This window comes from Carcharhinus amblyrhynchos, chromosome 23 (genome assembly GCF_965287045.1).
Source record: "Carcharhinus amblyrhynchos chromosome 23, sCarAmb.v2.hapA, whole genome shotgun sequence".
NCBI lineage: Eukaryota > Metazoa > Chordata > Chondrichthyes > Carcharhiniformes > Carcharhinidae > Carcharhinus > Carcharhinus amblyrhynchos.
In genome coordinates this window covers 26,106,180-26,129,587 of record NC_137346.1, presented here as the reverse complement: position 1 = coordinate 26,129,587, position 23,408 = coordinate 26,106,180, and the positions used below count along the sequence as shown (strand labels likewise).

The following is a 23,408-nucleotide window of genomic DNA, read 5'->3' as shown; positions in this document are numbered from 1 at the left end:
ACTTACATAAGGAATGTGTTACAAGTGTTGCTACAAATAGCAAACCAAGAAAATCTGCTCTCTTGGTCTTATTAATACGAGACTTGTAAGTAGCATATCCTGCAGAGTCCAGAATTCAGATATTTGAACAGTTGACTTTTCAGATGAATGAAGCTGGAAATACTTTGAAGAGAAAAGCTAAGTTTTCAGTAGTTCAGTTACAAAAATCAAAGACAATCTGTGAGTTCCCCTTTGAGGGTTATTTAACCCCTTGGATATATGTTGGCTGCACTTCCTGTACAATTGTCCCCATTAACTTAAAACAAAGGGCACGATTTTACCATTTTCATTCTAAGTGCCTACTTTGAGTGTAGTACAGATCCAACTGAGAAATCCGCTTTCAGGCGCCCCCATAGACTTTCAGCCATTTCCAGTCCGTTTCACACAGTGCGCGGGGATTAGTGTTGCCGGAACGGTTGGAGCTCTGAACTGTGCACAAGCAGTTAGAAAAAAATTGGGAAAAGCACAGAAAGCGGAGAAAGCAGCCCAGGAGTGAAAAGCGGGTTCAAGGGTGTATCTTGGAAGGGGGGAGGTAAGCTGTATCTTGGTGGAAGGGGGGGGGGCAGATGGATCTCTGGTGGGGGTGGTGGTGGTGGCATGGGGGTCTGCTGCCACTCTGCATGTAATCAGTCGGGGAGGGCCGGGGTGGCAATCGGTCTGGGTAGTGGGAGGGTGGATAAGAGGGGCGGTGATGTGTGTGGGTTTGGATGGGGATGGATAAGGGACACACACACACATATCACTGCCTCCCTTCTCCAACCCCCCACTACCCCAGACTGATCACCACCCCTGCCCCCCACTGATCGCTCGCAGAGTGGCAACGGACTCCTTGTCACCCCCCCCCCCCCCCACCAGAAATCCATCTGACCTGCCTCCCCCTCACTCTCCCCACAAGACAATGATCTGGCCTCACTCCCCCTCCCCTCCAGAAGAACATCTGACCCACCTCCTCCCCCCACCGCCAGACAACGATCAGCCCTCTTCCTGCCAGTGATACATCTGACCTCATTCCCCTCCTCCCCCCTTCCAACCAGAGAATGATCTGACCTGTCTCCACCCCCACCCCCAACCCCACGACTGATCTGAGTCAGAGAACCATTGGAAACACTGAACGCGTTCTTCAGAGGCTGGAGAACCCAACTCAGACTTCTATTCAGCAGGTCCCTAAAAGTGCGGTTCTGGATTGGTAAACGCAGTGGTAAAGAGGGAAATGCTGATAGAGTTGGGCGGGCAGTTCACTAATTCAATTTAAATGCGTGCAAATGCATTGAAATCGTTGTTGCGCCCGATTTGGGCCTGGAACAGATCCCTGCTTTTTGCGGGTCTCAGTAAAGTGACCATCTGCACGGGCTCGGGTGCAGATCGCGAATAAAGGCCTCACACCCGACTTTATCACGATTTCGCACTCGAAAACAGGCGCAAATTGTTGGCAAAATCGGGCCCAGACTGATAGAATCTCTACACCAGTTATAATGGATAAGGGGTAAACCTTTTGGAACTGAAGCAAGGAGAAATTTCTTCACCCAGAGGGTGGCGAAACTGTGGAATTCACAACCGCAGAAAATCGTTGAGGCTAAAACATTGTCTGATTTCAAGAAGAAATTAGATATGGCTCTTGGGACTAAAGGGATCAAGGGATATGGGAGGAAGGGGTGGGGGGACATCAGGGTATTAAATTCGATGATCAGCCATGATCAAGATGAATGGCAGAGCAGATTCGAAGAGCCGAATGGTCTACTTCTTCTTCTGGTTTCTATCTTTCTATGTAATATGCTGTGTGGATAAACTGGTTTACACTTTCACCGATGTAGACATTAACTATGCAACCACATGAGTTGTTCTACTATAATGGAACAGTGAGAAGTCTTCATGTCTGTGTCTAATCACTCAAATACTGACTGAGGACCTTACATTACTCTACAACAGAAACACAGTGTCCAGCACTGACACCCTAACATCGATCAATAGCAATCAATCAAATAATCTTGAAATAACCACAGTTGCTCATGAAATGAAATTACTGAAAATTGGGCATGTCGATTTCTTGCAAGTCCATTACTAATCAAAGGGCTACACACAAACTGTATACTTATTAATGAGTATCAGTTAAGAAAAAATACTTAGGTAAGAAAGCTACCAATTGAGTCATTTAGCATTTAGCAAAAATCAATATCAAAAGAATTCCTTTGGCGTTGAATAATACAGCACATCAGAATCTGTATTTTACTGATACAAAAAGTCAGTGGTAGGCCCAAATAGAATGACACCATAATTTAGAACGCTTCTAGAGAGCACTCCTGCAATACGTATTGCAGGTATTTCAAGCATATAGACTTGCAATACAGAAAACACACCAAAAACATACATCATAGACACAGAACAATACATTATATAAAACAGCACAGAACATTACACCAAGAAATAAATCCAAACATATCATTGCCACAAACACAATGAAACGACTTGGGGTTAGAGTTTTAGCTTTACTGTCTGGACAGTAACTTGAGGGAGTGAATTACCTATCCTTTATAGCGCACACCCAATTTTTAATGCCACTAATTTCATCTTCTTACAGTCATACTGCAGTCTTAGCCTATGGGATAGTTCTCTGGAGTAGGAGAGAGGAAAATGTTCCAGACAAATTTCCCACATAGTAGCAACAGTGGAAGTGCTGGGCTTCCCGAATATTTGTCTGTAGACTTAAGCAAATACCCCATGTCCGTCATTTCCCTGTGTCATAGAACATAGAACATTACGGTGCAGTACAGGCCCTTCGGCTCTTGAAGTTGCACCAACCTGTGAAACCAATCTAAAGCCCGTCTAACCTACACTATTCCAATATCATCCATACATTTATCCAATGATCTTTAAATGCCCTTAATGTTGGCAAGTCCACTACTGTTGCAGGCAGGGCATGCCACGCTCTTACTACTCTGAGTAAAGAGCCTACCTCTGACATCTGTCCTATATCTAACAGCCCTCAATTTAAAGCTATGCCTCCTCGTGCTAGCCATCTCCAACCGAGGGAAAAGACTCTCACTGCTTACCTTATCTAATCCTCTGATCATCTTATATGCCTCTATTAAAACACCTCTTAACCTTCTTCCCTCTAACGAAAACAGCCTCAAGTCCCTCAGCCTTTCCTCATAAGACCTTCCCACCATACCAGGCAACATCCTGGTAAACCTCCTCTGCACCCTTTCCAATGCTTCTACATTCTTCCCATAATGTGGCGACCAGAACTGTATGCAATACTCAAAGTGCGGCCGCACCAGAGCCTTGTACAGCTGCATCATGACCTCATGGCTCTGGAACGCAATCCTTCTACCAATAAAAGCTAACACACCATACGCCTTCTTAACAACCCTATCAACCTGGGTACAAACTTTCAGGCAGTTATGCACATGGACACAGAGATCTCTCTGCTCATCCACACCACCAAGTATCTTACCATTAGCCCAGTGCTCTGTATTCCTGTTACTTCTTCCAAAGTGAATCACTTCACACTTTTCTGCATTAAACTCCATTTGCCACCTCTCAGCCCAGCTCTGCAGCTTATCTATGTCCCTCTGTAACGTGCAACATCCTTCCGCACTGTCCACAACTACACCAACTTTAGTGTCATCCGCAAATTTACTAACCCATCCTCCTATGCCTTCATCCAGGTCATTTATTAAAATGACAAACAGACCCTTGCGGCCCACCGCTAGTAACTGAACTCCAGGGTGAACATGTCCCATCAACCACCACCCTCTGTCTTCTTACAGCGAGCCAACTTCTGATCCAAACTGCTAAATCACCCTCAATCCCATGTCTCCATATCTTCTGCAATAGCTTACCGTGGGGAACCTTATCAAATGCTTTACTGAAATTCATATACACCATGTCAACTGCTTTACCCTCATTCACCTCTTTAGTCACCTTCTCAAAGAACTCAATAAGACTTATGAGCCACAATCTACCCTTCACAAAACCGAGTTGACGATCCCTAATCAAATTATTCCTTTCTAGATAATTATAAATCTTATCAATCCTTTCCAAAACCTTGCCCACAACAGAAGTAAGGCTCACTGGTCTATAAGTATCCTTATGTCGCTTCTTAACTCTCAGCCACCTTGTCTTGAAAAAGACGGTTAATGGGTTGAAATGTCTCAAGACGCTAAATTATAGTGTCATTCTATTTGGGCCTATTCCCAACTCAGTTGGTCGCGCTCTCACTGGAGTCAAAAAGTTCAGGTTCAAGTCCTAATCCACAGGAATGAGTAAAAATTCCAGGCTGATGCTCCAGTGCATAAATTGTGTGAGCGTTGTGTTGATTGAGGTAACATATTTTGATGAGAGGTTAAACCAAGGCACTGTGGTGTACTCTCCGGTGCATAAAAAATTTATAGCAGCAATCTGAGAGCAACCAGTTCTCTTGGTTTTCTGGCCAATGTTTATTCCTTCACCAACACCTGAAACCAGAAGATCTAGTCATAAATTGAATTGCTAATCATGGGACTTCCCTGTGCACAAATTGGTTGTTTTGTTTTCTATTTTTCGAGAAACCAATTGTACCCTCTATTTTTATCTGGATGTGTGGATAACAATATATCATCAATTTGTGTTTTTAAAAAAAAACCTTGTTTAGAATTAAAATACACAGATAAATGAAATGTGATGGATGCTGTTGGTATAGATTTTCAGAAGGCTCTTTTTAAAGGTCTCTTAAGAGATGAATTGCAAAAATTAAAGCTGTTGGCTACAGAAATGGCTGGAGACAAAAGGAAAATGATAGATATAAAGAATACTGCAGATGCTGGAATCTGAAACAATAGGAAATACTGGAAAAACTCAACAGGTCTGGCAATATTTGTAGGAAGTCTCACAACATCAGGTTAAAGTCCAACAGGTTTATTTGGTAGCAAAAGCCACTAGCTTTCAGGCCTCTGACCCTTCGTCAGCTGAGTGGAGAGTTCTGATCACACTTGGAGGCGACAGTTTGCAGTATCGATTGTAGTCATGATGTGGAGATGCCGACGTTGGACTGGGATAAACATAATAAGAAGACTCACAGCACCAGTTTAACCTGGTGTGGTGAGACTTCTTACTGTGTTTACCCCAGTCCAACAACGGCATCTCCACATCATAACATCTGTAAGGGCAGAATTACATACTCTGTTTTCTCTACCTATGGGCAGCACAGTGGTTAGCACTGCTGTCTCACAGTGCCAGGGACCCAGGTTCTCTGCTTGGGTCGCTGTCTATGTGGAGATTGCATGTTCTCCCTGTGTCTGCGTGTGTTTTCTCCCAGTGCTCCAGTTTCCTCCCACAGTCCGAAAGACGTGTTAGGTGCATTGGCCACACTAAATTCTCCCTCAGTGTACCCAAACAGGTGCGACTTGGGAATTTTCACAGTAACTTTATTGTAGTGCTAATGCAAGCCGACTTGTGGCACTAATAAATAAACTTTAAAAACAAATGCTGCTGAACCTGCTGAGGTTTTCCAGCCTTCTCTGTACTTGTTGGAGGAAAGATTTTATTTAATCAGTGGAATACAGTTTCTGAGGTGCCCTATTATTCAGTGTCAAAGGAATTCTTTTGATATTGATTTATGTTAAATATATAGACACAGCAATAGAAGAAATTATGTTGCAGATGCAAAGATAGCTTGGCAAACTGAGTAGATGGTGGAGACACTGGAAAGCAGACCAATGCTGAACACTGCAGTGGCGATAAAACACACTGAAAAGAATGTACAAAATAAATGGGAAGATTGCTGAGTGAAAGAAAAATGTGATCAAACGAGTGCCCTTTGCCCTCTGAAATGGCTGGGCAAGTTATTTTGTTGCCTCCAGGGCAAGTTGGAATGGGCAGCAAATCTTTACCACACAAATCCAGTGAGAAATAAAAAAATGGAAAAATGGACAGTTTTTATCATAAAAGGTACGATAAGGCAATAAAAAAGGTAATGAGATTCTGTGTTTTATACAAAGGGAAATTAAATATAAAAGTGAGCAAGTGAGATTGAATTTGAGCAATATAGTTGAAGCGCTGTATGCAATCGTGAGCTTGTTATTTTTGTCAAGGTTTTGGAAGGGTTTGCAGTCGTGATTCCTTAAAATTAGAACAGAAATGAGGGACATAGATCTCCCAAAAAAATGACTAAGTGTCAGAATGGCGAGAACAATGGGGTGATCTGCACCAGTCTCTCAGGCACCCTGCGCACCATAGTCATCCCACACTCAGGTACTTTCTTGGACAAATGGAAGTTTTGCACTGATACTGGGGGCGGGGGTGGGTGGGGGGGAAGCCTCAACATGCCAGTGAGCCCAGCTCCACAGCACTCAGGTGCTGTTTCACCAGGGTGCCAGGATCCCTCAGTATAACGGAAGACTCTTCCTTCCCCCACAAGGGCATCACGTCCCCACCCCCTCATCTCCCTCCGGCCCCCCACAATCCTGAGAACATAGAACACTACAGCACAAACAGGCCCTTCGGCCCACGAGTTGCGCCGATCACATCAACACCTACCAATCTATAGACCTATCTATAACCCCCAATCCCATTAAACCCCATATACTCATCCAGAAGTCTTTTAGAAGACCCAGCAAGTTCGCCTCCACCACCACTGACGGCAGCCGATTCCATTCACTCACCACCCTCTGAGTGAAAAACTTACCCCTAACATCACTTCTGTGCTAACTAATCAGAGACCACCGGCTGTGCATTGCTCAGCAGCACCATTGAGGGTGGTCATTGCTGTTAGTGATGCACCCTTCCTAGGGCCAGGATTGCGGATGGACCCAGACCATCGGTGAGGCAGATTCAGGATCACTGAGTGAGGGATGGGGGCTAGGAGGAGGTTGGGTGCTTTTTGGCAGGCCCATTCCCCCTTTTGTGATGCTGTCCCTCGATCAGCCAGACAGCTTTTGAGTAAGTGACCCCCCCCCCAACCCCCCCAGAAGTCCACCAAATCCAAGATTTGATTTTTGGGCTTTCCACATCGCAAGTCCCCTACCCACCGTTGGGTGAATACCAGCAACAGCAGGTTGGGACCATTAAATGGGAAACAAATGTCCATTTAAGGGCTTCAGTTGGCAGTGCAGCTGAAGGGCTATCCTTGAGTCTTCCTTTTTTGGTCTTAATTAGGGCAGAGGCGAGAAGTTGGTGGGATGCTACTCATAACCTCTCACTCAATTATATGCTCCCATGTCACCAAACTCTCCTTGAAGCCGGGTATTCAATTCCAACTAACGGGTCGAATGTAATAATTGGGGTTGCTGGTCCATCCACTGATTGCAAAATGGTGTCAACTTCGCCACAGCTCTTTCTGGAATGCCCAATCAAATTTTAATTCCAATCAAGCACTCACACACCTGTTTCCAGCAAATGTGAGGGGAATCTCTTCCAAAAATCCTGGTGCGAGGTAGATGTTCTAGTTCCAAGAACTGTCAGCCAGACACCCACATCTCTTCAATATGGGCAGTGCCACCAAGTGAGGTGGATATTGCTGGTACTGCTGTATCATCTACACATTGAAACCCCAAGAAAAAGGTAAGGCCAGACATGGTGGTCCCAGTGATGGAAGCTCGAAGCCAATTTAAACTGCATACAGGACCCTTAATCCATGTCCCTCTGCTCCTGCCAGCTGGTGTCTCTTTCAGGCAGAGTGCCCAGCAAGAAAGCCCCTCCCCTTCAGGTCCAAGGCCTACCCACTAAGAAGAGTAATAGTGGTGCAGAATGAGGCCTTAAGTGATGGGCTCTAAGTAGCCACATAAAGGCCTCAATTGGCCTCTGGGCAGGAAGGCTGTCTTTAAGCCTTCTCATTCTGAATTTTAACAGAGGGAACTAAGAAGTTGGCAAGATCACCATCTCGTACTTTGCTTTTCGAGCACAGGGACTCCCCACCTCCGAAGCTCCTCTGGAGCACGAGAATGTTATTAAATTCCACCACAAAGTTTTAATTCGGTGATGTCTCATCAGAAGTGAGAAAATTTAGAAACGCAATGTGTTGCAAGCTGGTAAAATGGGGCAAGGTGGAAAAGATCAAAAGGAAAGGACTGTGATAAGGTGGAAGTGATTTGAATTTCCCCTCATCCATCCTACCGCAAATCCTCCCTTCTCATTTCTGATGGAAGGTATCAATCAAATCGTTAATTCTGTTTATCTCGCCACAGATGTAGTGTGACCTACTGTTTACTTCAAGTACTTTCTGTTTTATTATAATGAACTAAAGGATAAGAAGAAAAAGTAAGGTATCAGAATTAGAATTGATGTTGCTGATTGACTAGCTAACATCAGCAGCCTGTGTTGACCTGAATGAACTCTCTCCATGACGCAAGTTCTCTGATCCAACAAATGCATTTCCAATTGATTATCCGGCAGTAGGAATTTCACTGGTCACAGCATGTACAAGAAAAACACGTAGGTGAATTTCTTTTCTTGTAGACAGTGTTCACTGGAAATGTCAACCCGAGGAAATTTTCACCAACATATTTACGTTATTTCATATTGTGGCCAGAGGAAACTTTCCACCAGATGCCGCATATTAAACTTTATGTCAGAACCATCATCTCACTGAAAGTGCTTCCAAACAAATTTCTTTGCATCATGATTTAAACAAATTATAGGATTGCGTCATTCTATTAGGTCTCCTATATTTAATCTGAATAGTATTGTATTTGACAACTGAAATGCATTTTAAAAATTGGATTACATTGATACAATTTCAGTTCAAATTTGCACAAATTTGTAAATTTAATGTATAAACAGCAATATATTAACTTTAAAAATAACAAGGGGTTATTTCTCCCGACACAGCAGGAGTGCAGCGCTTTGGGCTTTTCCCAAGTCAGGATATCAAGGGAGCTCTTTAAAAATATTAGACAAGTCCTGATTCTGGACTCTATTCTCAGGCTGTCCAGTTTTCCAGAGTGCCTCTTAAAGGGTGTGGGTTGGTTCCTGTGAAAAGCACACATCCTGCATTCCCAATCTGGCAGTCTCCATTGCAGACATAGGTATCTCCTCCTCCTCCTAAATGTTCATGGAGTCAAGCCAGGTTTTTAAAAGTGTCATGGTTCACATTCCTTCAGAGGAGTTATGAACTCTAGTCTGCAATTCAATCAGCCTAGCAAACAACTCAAGTTGTATCAAGTTGCTAAAAAGTCAGAACGGAATGAAACTGGACAAGCCCCTTCGGTATTGACATAGGCACCAGAAATGACAACAGCAAACTCAGTCCTCCTGACTCTTCAAAGTCCTCTTTATTAATATCTGGGAGCTTGTGGAGAGAGCTGTCCCATAGAACTAGTTAGACAACATCCTGACATGATCAGACTCAAGGAATCATTCCTAAAAGAAAATGTCCCAGACACCACCATCACCATCCCTGGGTATGTCCTGCCACACCAGCAGGTGGAGAGGGAACCAACAAGAGAAAAACATAATTGACTTCATCCTCACCAACCTGCCTACTGTAGATGCATCTGTCCATGTCAGTATTGATAGGAATACAATTCCTGAGGAGACAAAGTCCTGCCTTCATATTGAGAATAACCTCCATTGTGTGGTGTGACACAATCATGCTAAATGGTCTAGATTTTATCCTGATCTAGCAACTCAAGACTGAGCAATCATGTGACACTGTGGACTTGCAATAGCAGCAGCATCGTACTCAACCACAGTCTATAACTTCATGGCCCAACATATCCCCCACTCTACCATTACCACTAAGTCAACGGATCAAGCCTAGTTCAATGAAGAGAGCAGCATTCATAAACATGAGGTGTCAACCTGATGAACCTACAACATAGGACTACTCGCATGCCAAACAACATAAGGAGCAAGTGATAGAGAGTGCTAAGAGATTCCACAGCCAACAAATCAGATCTAAGAACTGCAATCCTGCAGTCAACAACAGTGTTGGACAATTAAACAAATCATTCAAGAAACGGCTGAAGGCATTGGATACTGCAAAGGCTAAAAGCCCTGACAATATTCCAGTAATAGTGCTGAAGACTCGTGCTCCTGATCTTGCTACACCCCTGGTCAAGCTGTTCCAGTACAGCTACAACACTGGCATCTATCCAGCAACGTGGTAAATTGAACAGGTATGTCCTGTACACAAGAGCAGGAAAAATCCACCCTGACCAATTACCAACCCATCAGTCTACTCTCAATCATCAGCAAAATGATGGAAGGTGTCATCAACAGTGCTATTGAACGGCATTTGCTCAGCATTAACCTGCTCTCGTAGTCTTCAGCAGTTCAACAGTGGAGTTCAGCATGATCTTCTCAAGGACATTTATGGATGGGCAATAAATGCTAACCTAACCAGCGATGTCCATATCCCATGACTGAATTGAGAAACAATAAGGGGATCTTTTGACAGGCAAATTCAAAAGGTCATTCTCACACCCCAATGCTAAAAGCTGCCCTTCCACCAAACCAAACCTCATGCTCATGCTCCCTATGCCAAGTTCTGTCCTTTCACCCACCCCTAGGCCCCTTATGCACCATGGTACTTCCATTCCCACTGATTCTAGGGAATGTATAATGGTCTAATGAACACTATAGTTTATAGTGGCATGTGTAAAAGAAAAGCTTTTAAAATATAATTCACTCATAGCTTTCTCCTTTTCCCAACATAGGAGAAAGCTATAAATGAGCCACATTTTCCAACTTTCTTTTACACATACTATTACACACTATGGTGTTCACTGGTTATAGATGGTGTATCAGCACGGTGGTGCAGTAGTTAGCACTGCTGCCTCACAGCAGCAGGGACCTGGGTTCAATTCTGGCCTTGGGTGATTGTCTCTGTGGTATTTGCAGGTTCTCCTTGTATCTGCGTGGGTTACCTCCCAGTGCTCAAGTTTCCTCCAATGTTTCAAAGATGTAGCGATTAGGTTGGTTTTCCATGCTAAATTGCTGTTTCATGTCTCGAGATGTGTAGATTGGGGGAATTAGCAGGGTAAATATATGGGGTTACATGGATAGGGTCTGGGTAAGATTCTCTGTCAGAGAGTCAGTACAAACATGATGAGCTGCATGGCCTCTTCTGCACTGTAGGGATTCTATGATTCTATAGTGGGTCACGGCATGAGGGGCCATGGGGCAGGATGGAAGGGCAGGCCTGGCATGGGGCCATTGTGATTAATGGAGGTGTGAGTGGGTGGCATGTGGTTGCATGAATGGGGCATGCCAAGTGTTTGAAGAGTGAAGGGGTCTGAGGGACGAGGGTTGGAATGCTGTTTTTTTATTTTATCTGGGAAAGTGTCCCTCAACACTGGGATGGACCTAACAAACAAGCCACCTCCTCACCCAGCAACCCCTATGGCCGTCTCCAAAGTTCCTTTCAGGTCGACTGGCCTGACTCAAGCCTTCACCTAGACCCTCAACAATGAAGATCCTTGCGCAGGCACTTTCTCCTGAGGTAGGCAGGTCAAGCTGAGGATCCCACTACTCCTCTTGAGGATAAGAACCTCGTCCATCATCTGCTACATCTGTTAAAATTATTAACAGCATGCGCTCTGTTGAATTTATCAAATTGACCCAACAGTTTATTAAGTACTTAAAAAGTTGAACACATTGCTTAAAGAATAACTTTTGGATCCAATAGCATTTTGGTTATGCTCAATTTGCAGTACCTCATTTAAAATCTCTGATAACCAATCAACAATAGCACAGTATATAAAAGAGATATCAACTAATTTATCTTCACTGAATCCTACATTCAACAGTGGGAGTCATCCTCAAAGCCATTAAGAAAAGATATCCTCGTCTTTATATTGTTTTCTGCACACTTTAATTTACATTAGTTTCCGAATAGAATAACTTCCATCACCCCAAGGCATCAAGACATTAAATGTTGAAAAATATTTAAATATAATGGGCTAGATCTCCCAACAAGTGGTAATGCTGCATGCGTCGCTACTGTCTGTGGGGATAACTGAACGCTTACCCTTCTTTATATTCCAGCCACGATCTCTGATCTGGGAAGTGAAAGTCTGCATTCAAGTCTGGCAATTTAGTTGCATCAGGGAATGGTTGTGTCAGGGGATACTGGGTAGGTAGGTCAGGGTGTATGGGTGTGGGATGGTGTGTTGAATTGCACTGTTAATCACCGAGATACATCAAAGATTAAACAGCATGACAACTATGGAGTAAATATCTGGATAAGTAACGCACATCTAGCCCAAATCTCTGACCGTGACATCAGTTTAACATACATTCATGGAGGGTCCTTGCCTGTGTAAGTCAGCCCATTGGATGTTTAAACTTCCTGGGCAATTACAGTTTAGCTTAGATGCCAGAACATCTGTGTGGTTCCAATGTACACCAGCAACTTCACTTCACGTGCTTTAAATTTTTTGAGTTGTATGAGAAGCATGGAGCTCCCCAGATGTCTAGTGGATCATGGAAGCAGGTGGAATTTTCATTATGTCTAAGTCATCATACATGTTATTATTTTAAATAAAGAAACCATTGGTAAACAGTATGAGATAGAAGCTATTATATTGGGCTATTAGAAGCTCAGTGGGATAATATTTAAACATAAAACAACAGTTTCATTCCAACTAAAACTCATGCCGTTTTTCTTTTTAACCTTTCTCCTACTTTTCCAACTTCTACTGCTATAAGGGGTGGCACGGTAGCACAGTGGTTAGCACTGCTTCACAGCTCCAGGGACTTGGGTTCGATTCCCAGCTCGAGTCACTGTCTATGTGGAGTTTGTACATTCTCCTTGTGTCTGCGTGGGTTTCCTCCGGGTGCTCCGGTTTCCTCCCACAGTTCAAAGATGTGTGGGTTAGGTTGATTAGCCATGTTAAAATTGCCTCTCAGTGTTCTGAGATGCGTAGGTTAGAGGGATTAACAGGTAAACGTGTAGGGATATGGAGGTAGGGCTTGGGTGGGACTGTGGTTGGTGCAGACTTGATGGGCCGAAGGGCCTCTTTCTGCACTGTAGGGTTCTATGATTCTATGATAACTTACGTTTGTACTGTGCCTTTAATGCAGCAAAATATCCCAAAGAGCTTTGCAGGAGTGTTAAACAAAATCTGACACAAAAGTTTGGTTTAAAGTGGGCTTCATTGGCAGATTTGTGGTACCTCATCCAAGCAGTTACTTTTACATGTCCCTTGGCCTCAAGTGTAAGTTTGAGAGCCCAAATCTGTCCTCATCCAATGGAAACAACATGAAACTTCACAGGAAATCAAAATACAAACAACCAATCACCTAAGTCCCCTTATGCGGAGTACATAATGTGTTATCAATTACATTATTAATGAAAACTGGTGATGGATATTTGAACACATACCAATCAGGGATAGTTGAAACACTGCAGGGAGGTTAGGGGTGTTGATGCTGAACAAAGTCAATAAATTCTCTCAACAGGGAAAGGTTTTGTGTCTTAAGTTTTGACCTCACCCACGAACGTGCGTCCTGTTAACACATAACACCACTGCAAGACCTTCCAGTTAGTTATTAGGCAGAATTATTCAACACGAAAGACGGAATTTTGCAGCTCTTCCCACCAGTGGGACCTTCTGGTCCTGCCAACAGTGATCCCGCCATGTGTTTTCTAGCAGCGAGGGGTGGATTCAATGGGAAATTCCATTGACAGGGGTGGGGCCAGAAGATCCTGCCGCTGGCCAACTACGGGCCACCTCCCACCACTGAGAAACACACTGTGGGGGATGTGAAAAAATCCTCCCAAGAATCCTCACCCAAGAATATGGGAGGAATTATCCATCAGGTTAGCATCGCCAGAAACCTGCTCTTTCAAGTAAATTGACTGTGGAGGAAGATGTATTTTTATCCTACAGTTTCACTGAAATTACATCACTGCAGTTAGTTAAGTCATTAGTTAAAAGAAAATAAATTGGAATCAACAGTTCCCTACCAGTAATTCATCCAAGTATCCTGGATATTTAATGTTAATATGCATATCTGAAGTCTTGACTTTCAAATATACAAAATGCCGCAGGTATTTTCATCACACCATGGCCTCAGCATTTTTCTTGTAGTATGCTAATAGAACCTATCATTAGTTGCAATGATTTTACAGGGTCAAATTTATTTAAATAGAATGGATGAAGGCCCTGTCTAATGTGGTCCTAGGATTCATATTTTCCTGAAGGTGAAAGATACATCATTTTATGCAAGGAAACAAGTGCATCGCTTCTCAGTCTTTTGACTAATATCAAGCATCAGATTAAGCCCATTATCAGGTAAAATGTCTTTTATCATCAGCTTGGATCTTGCATATCTCTTGAGGAAACCATGAATTGGATTGGTTTTTGGTGCAAGCAAAGAGATGGATTAAGAGCTTGCCCTGTCTACTCTGCGCATTGGTTTTGTAACTTTAAAAAGGGAGTAATTCTTTTTAATTTAAAGGAAGTGTTGGTAGCTTTTGTAAAGTGTAACATTTTTGAGGTGGATAGAAACATTGTCTGAGATAAAAATGAATGGCCCTGAGCAAGATGCCCCTACCATGGAACAATGGACTACTTGGAGGCGTCAGAGGCAAGTAAATCATTATAATAGAAGAATGGTTGCCACTTAAATTCCACCTTAGATAAGTGAAAGTCTTTTTCTTTGTAATTATAACCAGAAATCTTTAGTATGTTGTCACTAAAGGTTGAAGGACACACAGGAAAACACCTAAAATGAAATGGTCCAATTTGGAATCAATGACATAAACAGAAGTAACACTGTGTCTTTCTGAGGGAGCTTGAGGGCTTTGATGCTCAGTTGCAAGACCTTAAAGAAGACATTTGTCACATAACTAGTTGCAAGACCTTAAACAAGATATTTGACCTTAAAGAAAATATCAGGTAACTCAGTTGCAAGAAGTTAAAGAAGATATTTGTCAGATAACTAGTGCACATGCTGGCTGGAAATGGATCAAGAAGGTTGATGCGTGGATGTACATTTGATGTCAGAAGTTAATATTCTTGGGGTGTAGGAGCAAACGAAGGTTATACGAGAGGGGCACTGAGAACCTTGCAGAGAAGCTAAAACACCAACCTCTTCCTTTAGCCCAACTGTACGATCGGTTGACAACAATACTTTGTCCGTGCTCCATCTGAATAGGTCGCAAGTGCAGCTCAGTTGTCTTAGCAGTGCTTTTCAATGGCAGAATGAATTTTGGCAATCCCTTGTAAAACCAAGCTCCAGATCTCTTCCAAATCTGTCAAAAATAAGAAATATTACCAATTCACAGAAATTATTTATAAACATAACTCAGTTCAGCATACATTTACTTACTATGCATTTCCCTCCCCTCTTCAGCTCAATACTATTTAAAGTATTCAACATTTTGACACTTGTAGAAATTTTTTTTGAAATACCTCAAAAATGTACACAGAGGTTTTCATGAAATCAGTTATCAAACATATTTACAAATTAAACATTCCTCTGTAATTGTTCAGGAATTAGCAAAACATTTAGGCCTGCCATTAATCGAGTATGGTTGCCAAATAGCATCTGCCATTTGGATTGGGCTCCTTAGACATTATAAAATGGTATTGGAAACTACAACCAGGGCCTGGGAGAAGAGTGTGCAGATAGGACCAAATACTGGGATCATTTTTCCACTTAATTTGCCTGTTTTTCTCACACCTCAAACACAATTAGAGTTATAAGAATATTACATTATTTAATACAAATATAATGCAAATTGATATGGAACCTGTGGATAGGCTCTTAATTCACAGTGTACAATTTGCACAATAGCTTCTGGGGAAGGAGAAACAATCCATTTCTTCAGTTGAGTCTGTGCTTATTTTTTGTACCATCAACAAGATCAACAATTCAATCAACATTTCCTGAGCTGCAGGTACATGTCTGATTGAGAAATCCTGGGGCTAATGTCATTAGCGTAAAAGGGGTACATGCCATTTTTGACAGATCGTGGGTTTGGTGTCACAGAGTGGTGCAATTGAATTAGCAACAAGAGCTGAACTGTTTTATAAATGCAATCACTTCTTTGTAGCCTTTTTCCTAACATCAACTGATTGCTAGGAGATTATCCTTAGAGAATCAGCATTTGGCCTCCAAATTTCACCATTGCTACAGTCACTCTGCCTGCTGTATGCAAGTATACTGAAAGACAAAGGGTGGAATTTTCTCAAAAAAATTCTAAGTATAAATGGATGAGAAAACAGGAGGTTTCTGTCACCACCCCTCCCAACAGACAGTACCCTTCCCTCCCTCCCTCCCTCCACCATCACTACCCTCCCCATCAACCCCCCATCCCCACCCCCACCATGGACAGTGCAATTTCACATGCAAAACACAATTATGTGCTTTAACATTAACAAACAAAAAAAAGTAATCCAGCATGCTTTCATGAAGAGGTGTCAACCCGAGTAATTGTTGAACACGGCTAGAATAGATACTTAAAGTAGCAATTCTGTTTTAATCAAATAAAATAATGATCCTTGAAGGTATATTGCTTTATGTCATTTATAATCAATATATTGCTTTAATAGAGATTACAGCAATGCAGCTTCAGTTTGGCAGGTTGGGTCTCTGTAGCCCATCAACATTGAGTATACAATGAAGAGTCTGAGCTTGTTGCATCTATCCTAATATCATGTGTGGTCATGTTAAAAAAAAATAACTTTAGCCTACTAAATTGAAATGATTCTCCCCAGACAAAACAGTAAATGATTTGTTAGCTTATGCGGTTGGTCAGGAAACACCTCTCAGCCACTTGATTGAAAAAGCTCTTGATCTCTGTTTGTGAAAGGGGAGGGGTGAAACGGTGGATGGTAGAAAGGAGATGTGTTTTTTTTGAGATTTTAAAATAAAAACCACAAGAACAAACAATTTTGTGAAAGCAAAAGCTTTGGGGAGCTTTCATCGAGGCAATGAGATAAGAAATGCAGGAAGATAGTGAAGCTTCCTTATTTAAGTCAAGTGAGATCGTCCACTGATCTGGGCTAGCATGGCATATTCTTACGTTGCATCATTACATGAATAAAAGTTGCTCTGGGTAAAATAAGTGAATCTTACAACTAAAAGTCTAAAGATGTGTAGGTTATGTGGACTGGCCATGCTAAATTGTCCCTTAGTGTCTGGGGGGTTAGCAAGATAAATACATGTGATTACAGGAATAGAGCCTGGGTGGGATTGTTATCAGTGCAGGCTTGATGGGCCGAACGGTTTCCTTCTGCACTGTGTGGATTCTATAAATTGAATCATATATTTGCCTCACTGCACAATAAAGCAGTTCAATAATTCAAACTCAGTCTTGCCTCAGTCCACGTACAGAGATTGATGAAATGCCTGTGCAAAGGACACACTTCTGGCTCCAGTCACAAAATAGTTTTATTGCTACATCCCAGCTCCTGCTATTATACAAGAGATATCAGGAGTTGTGTGTGCATATTACTCCCAAAAGTAAGATGCTCAACATGCCTCTAGGAACAAATGATGCCACTGAACCCAAGGTAATACAAAGATGTATCAATCAAAATGCTTAAAGGGGCGCAGAACAGAGGGACTGTTTAGATACGCATTAGTCATTAAGGTGGCAGGACAGGGGACGAGAGCAGTTAGTACGAATGTAGTATTCTGGGCTTTATCAAAAGAAGCGCAGAGTACAAGAATAAGGAGGTTTTGCTGAACTCATACAAGACAACTGTTAGAACTCAGCAGGAATACTGTGCACAGTTCCAGACACTGGGTTATAGGAAAGATGTGAACACATCAGCTAGAGTGTAGAAGAGGTTTACATAAATGGTTCCAAGGATGAGAAACTACAGTTATGAGGATAGATCGGAGGAGCTTGGACTGTTCTCTTTCTAGGGAAAATGGCTAAGAGGAGATTTGATAGAGACGTTCAAAATCACGAGGGGGCTGGACAGAAAAGATAGGGAAAAACTGTTCCCACTTTTAAAAGGATCAAGAAAGAGAAGGCACAGATTTAAAGTGATTTGCAAAACAAGCAAATGTGACCATGAGCAAAAGCATTTTCACACCATTCTCCCTGTGTTGGCACGGGTTTCCTCTGGGTACTCCGGTTTCCTCCCAGACTCCAAAGATGTGTGGGTTAGGTGGATTGCAGTGCTAAAATGCCCCTTAGTGTCAGGGGGACTAGCAGGGTAAATACATGGGGTTATGGGGATAGTAACTGGGATTGTTGTCAGTGCAGTCTCAATGTGCCGAATGGCCTCCTTCTGCACTATAGAGATGCTGTGATTTTGAGTGGTCCAGATCTGGAATGCACTGCCAAGAAGTGTGATGGAGGCAGGTTCAATCGAGGCACTCGAGGACATCAGGTGATTATTTGGCCAGAAATAATGAGCAGGGGTATTGGGGAAAAGGCAGGGGAATGGAACTTATTTGGAGAGCCAGTGCAGATATCATGGGCCATAACAATTTTATGATTCTGCAATATTTTACATATGTTTATTAAAATGCAAAAACATTCAATTACCAATAATCGGAAAAGGGCAGTATGATTATCAAATCTAAATATACAGATAGAGATATTTTGCAGTTTGGATATTTTGCATTTCTCATGCTTAAATATAAAAAGTACTGCGCAGCAGAATGTTGAGCAATTAATTAACTTGAGGATCACTCAACAGATATGACACCAAGGTAGAGTTTTCAGCACCAAAACCTGGCACTAGTCTGAATGCTATTCCAGTAAAGCCATATGGCCATTGAGACAGACTTACATTTACTTAGCACGTCCCGAAGCACTACACTGCCAATTAAATACATTTGAATTGCAATCAAAGTTGTAATTTAGGAACTGTGGCTGCCAAATTGCACACAGCAAATTCTTACAAACAGCTATGGATAATGGCTGCATCTTTTTTAAAACTGGGGTATAAAAATTAGTCAATACACCAAGGATAACACACCTGCTCTTCTGCAAAATATAGCTCTGGGATATTCTGTGCCTGCCTGGATTGTTCTCGGTGTAATGTCTCATCCAAAAGACAATGGGCGGATTTCTCCCTTTTTCTAAGGGTCTTCGGGGTTGGATGGGCCCGGGCTGGTATCAAGGTGTTGACCTCACCACTCTTCCTCAAGAAGAGGATCTCATGGCTCAGAATACCCCTTCTAGCTCTGGCAAACCTAAAGATCATCCCTGGCATGGGGATTTCAGGCAGTTCTGTGATGAAGATCTTCATTTCTGTCTGTCTATTCTGAAACTTTGAAGTAGTCAGGTCACTTTAATCTCCATGCCCCCTCTACAGCTTGCAGGCTTTTAAATCACAACAGCACTCCATTCTGAAGCAGGATTTCCCTTTCTCTCTATCAGAAGCTGCCAGTGTCCTTTGACAGAGAAGAGATGTCAATTTCACGGGGGGAGGGAGGATCCCTTCACCACAGCTGTGCACTCAGTCCCTATGTATTCACCTTACTCTTATTTGAAGTCTCTGAGCCTTGCTAGCAAGCTGAAACCTTTGAAACCTTCTCTATTCCATTTGGAAATCTTTGCCTTCTATCAATTTCATGGTGCAGTGCTTTGAAATAGGCTTCCATTGACAGCTTAAGGAGTTTCTGCTCATCCTACAGCCAACTGTGTTATTTATATTTGCCTTCACACTTGAATGCATCTCAAGTACCATTATTCCTCACCACAATGTTTACATAAGAACATAAGAAATAGGAGCAGGAGTAGGCCAACTAGCCCTTTGAGCCTGCCCCGCCATTCAATAAGATCATGGCTGATCTGTTGTGGCTCAGTTCCACATTCCCGCCCTCTCCCCATAACCCTTAATCCCCTCTCTCATCAAAAACCCATCAATCCGCGTCTTAAAAATATTTAGCGAGGCAGCCTCCACCACTTCAACGGGCAGAGAATTCCAGAGATTCACCACCCTTTGAGTGAAGAAGTTCCTCCTCAACTCTGTTCTAAACCGCCCCCCCTTTATCTTGAGGCTATGCCCCCTAGTCCTACTATCCTTTCTGAGCGAGAAGAGTCTCTCCACCTCTATCCTATCCATCCCATTCATCATCTTATACGTCTCAATGAGATCTCCCCTCATTCTTCTGAACTCTAACGAGTACAAGCCTAATCTATTCAGCCTCTCCTCATAGCTCAACCCCCTCAACTCCGGCATCAGCCTAGTAAATCTCCTCTGCACTCCCTCCAAGGCTAAAATATCCTTGCGTAAGTACGGCGCCCAAAACTGCACACAGTACTCCAGCTGCGGCCTCACCAATGCCCTATACAGCCACAGCAAGACCTCCCTACTTTTATATTCAATCCCCCTCGCGATGAAGGCCAGCATCCCATTCGCCTTCCTGACCACCTGCTGCACCTGCAAGCTGGGTTTTTGCGACTCATACACAAGGACCCCGAGGTCCCTCTGCACTGTCGCCTGCTGCAGTTTTTCTCCACGTAAGTAATAATCCTTCCTACCATTATTCCTACCAAAGTGGACCACCTCGCACTTACCAACATTAAATTCCACTTGCCATTTCCTGGCCCATTCGCCCAGCCTATCTAGATCCATCTGTAGACTCTCCCCACCCTCCGCACAACGTGCCTTTCCACCAATTTTGGTGTCATCAGCAAATTTCGACACCCTACACTCGGTTCCCTCCTCCAGATCATCTATATAAATGGTAAATAGCTGAGGCCCCAGCACCGACCCCACATAGACTCTAAACCTGATTGACAGCTGTTGTTTCTTCAAAGGGATTAAGTGTTCTGCAAAAGAGGAAATGGAACCACTGCATTTTAATTGGGTTGTCACCCACTATGGTTAGGAACCCAATCGGAGCCAGCGAGGTGGGTCAGGTGAATCTCAATTGCCTTGACACCTGTCGGTAATCCCAATTTTTGGCTAACGCCTCATATAGCAGAGTATTGGACTTCACACTGGCCAGCTGCACTGAGGAGGCTGGAAAATTTGGCCCAATGCCTCTAATTGAGCACTAGAGTGGGACCTATAAGATGATGAATGGGATGGATAGGATAGAGGTGGAGAGACTCTTCCCGCTCAGAAAGGACAGTAGGACTAGGGGGCACAGCCTCAAGATAAAGGGGGGGCGGTTTAGAACGGAGTTGAGGAGGAACTTCTTCACTCAAAGGGTGGTGAATCTCTGGAATTCTCTGCCCGTTGAAGTGGTGGAGGCTACCTCACTAAATATTTTTAAGAAGCGGGTTGATGGGTTTTTGATAAGCAAGGGGATTAAGGGTTATGGGGAGAGGGCGGGAATGTGGAACTGAGCCATGACAGATCAGCCATGATCTTATTGAATGGCGGGGCAGGCTCAAAGGGCTAAATGGCCTACTCCTGCTCCTATTTCTTATGTTCTTATGTTGACCTGATCCACAACATTCTGACTCAGAGGTGAGAGTTTTATCGACTGAGCCAAAGTTGACTGTAGTGCCTTCCTGCATGCATTAAAAGCATCACCGTATCAATTCTTTTCTAAAAGCGGATTTACTAAATCACTACCAAGTGAAGAATAATGTTTTACATTAACTACACCACAGCTTTAACCAGGATCCAATTGTCCCCAAATGTCAAATGTTTTTGTGTTAACTACTATACAACTCAGTGGACAGTATAAATATTCCCTCTTGCACGTTGGAAATGGGAAATTTAGCACAGAAGAATGTCATTCTGAATTTAAGTTGGCTTCCACATTCTTCTCAACTTTTCTTTTGTATTAAATCTATTGACTTGAACCCCTACATTCCATTCTCAAGAGTTTATGAAACACAGACCAAAGAGCTGAATTCCAGAGCTGAAGTGACAATGACTGCCCTTGATAACAAGGAAGCATTTGACCAAGTGCAGCAGCAAGGAGCCCTAGGAAAACTGAGGTCAATGGAAATCAGGGAGAAAACACTCCACTGGTTGGAATTAGACCAAGCACAAATGATGGTGATTGTCGTTGCTGGCAGTCAATCATTTCAGCCCTATGCCATCACTGCAGTTCCTCTGTGTAGTGTCCTAGGTCAAACACCTTTAGCTGTTTCATCAATAATCTTGCCTGCATCATAAATTTGGAGTGTGGATGTTTGCTGATGATTCATAACTCCTCAGGTGCTTAAAGCAGTTTGTACCCCCGCCTGCAGCAAGACCTGGCCAATATTAAGGCTTGGGCTCATAAGTGGGAAGTATCATTGATGCCACAGAAGGGTCACGTAATTACCACCTCCAACAAGAAATAATCCAACTATCTCCCTTTGAAATTTCCATTGCTGAAATCCCCCATTGCCAAATTTTCCAGTCACCATTGATCAGAAACTATAGGTAGCATTGTGGCAAGCACTGCTGCTTCACAGTGGTTAGCACTGCTGCCTCACAGTGTCAGGGACTTAGATTCAATTCTGGCCTCTGGGGACTGTGTAGAGTTTGCACATTTTCCCCATGTCTGCGTGGGCTTCCTCCAGGTGCTCTGGTTTCCTCCCACAGTCTGATGACATACTCAAAACATGTGTGAGTTCAGTTGATCGGCCATAATAAACTGCCCCCCGTCAGGGGGATTAGCAGGGTAAATACATGGGGTTACACAGATAGGGCCTAGGTGGCACTGTTGTCAGTGCAGGCTCAATGGGCCAAATAACCTCCTTCTGCACTGTACGGACTCTATTCTTTGATTCTATGAAACTTAACTGGCCAAGCCATATAAATACTGCGGTTACAACACAGTGAGAAATCTCACCACACCAGGTTAAAAGTCCAACAAGTTTATTTGGTAGCAAAAGTCACAAGCTTTCGGAGCGCTGCTCCTTTATCAGGTAAACTCCAAAAGCTAGTGACTTTTGCTACCAAATAAACCTGTTGGACTTTAACCAGGTATTGTGAGACTTCTTATTGTGTTTACCCCAGTCCAACTCCGGCATCTCCACATCATGGCCACAAGACAGATCAGAGGTTAAAATTCTGCAGAGAATACTTCACTTCTTGCATCCCAAAAGCCTGTCCACTATCCTCAAGACACATGTAAGGTGTGAGACAGAATGTTCTCTATTTGACTGGATGAGTACAACTCCAGACAATACTCAAGAAACCTGATGCAATCTACAATAAAACAGCCTCTTGAATGGTCATCTACCATCTTAGACATCCACGATCAGAACACAATGGCAGTGTTGTGGACCATTTATAAGGTGCACTGCGGCAACTTGCAAAGCTTCTTCAATAGCACTTTCCAGATCAAACCTCCACAAAATTTGTTCTAGCGGTAAGTATAGCCATATCAGAAGTCAATAATTACATTTGTGGGGAAATACTGCCAGATAATAGGAACAAAGGCTCATCCTTGATGCAGCAGGAAAATAAAGACGTCTCTGCCCTCTGACAAAATGTCAATCGTCACCTTGTTATTATTGCCAGTTAAAGTTTAAGACAAATGACAAAGACTTCTCGTACTTGTTGGGAGAGCTATCCTTG

General features: G+C 43.0%; 1 protein-coding gene across 9 annotated transcripts in view; it reads right to left on the bottom strand.

Moving 5' to 3' along the window:
* LOC145357376 (rab effector Noc2-like) overlaps nucleotides 1-23,408 on the bottom strand; it is a 197,221-nt gene that overhangs the window by 35,810 nt on the left and 138,003 nt on the right. For all 9 annotated transcript variants that reach the window (XM_080210688.1, XM_080210691.1, XM_080210686.1 and 6 more), the window contains one exon: nucleotides 15,052-15,214. In XM_080210688.1, the coding sequence (XP_080066814.1) occupies nucleotides 15,052-15,214 (163 nt within the window). The remainder of the gene's footprint in view (nucleotides 1-15,051; nucleotides 15,215-23,408) is intronic.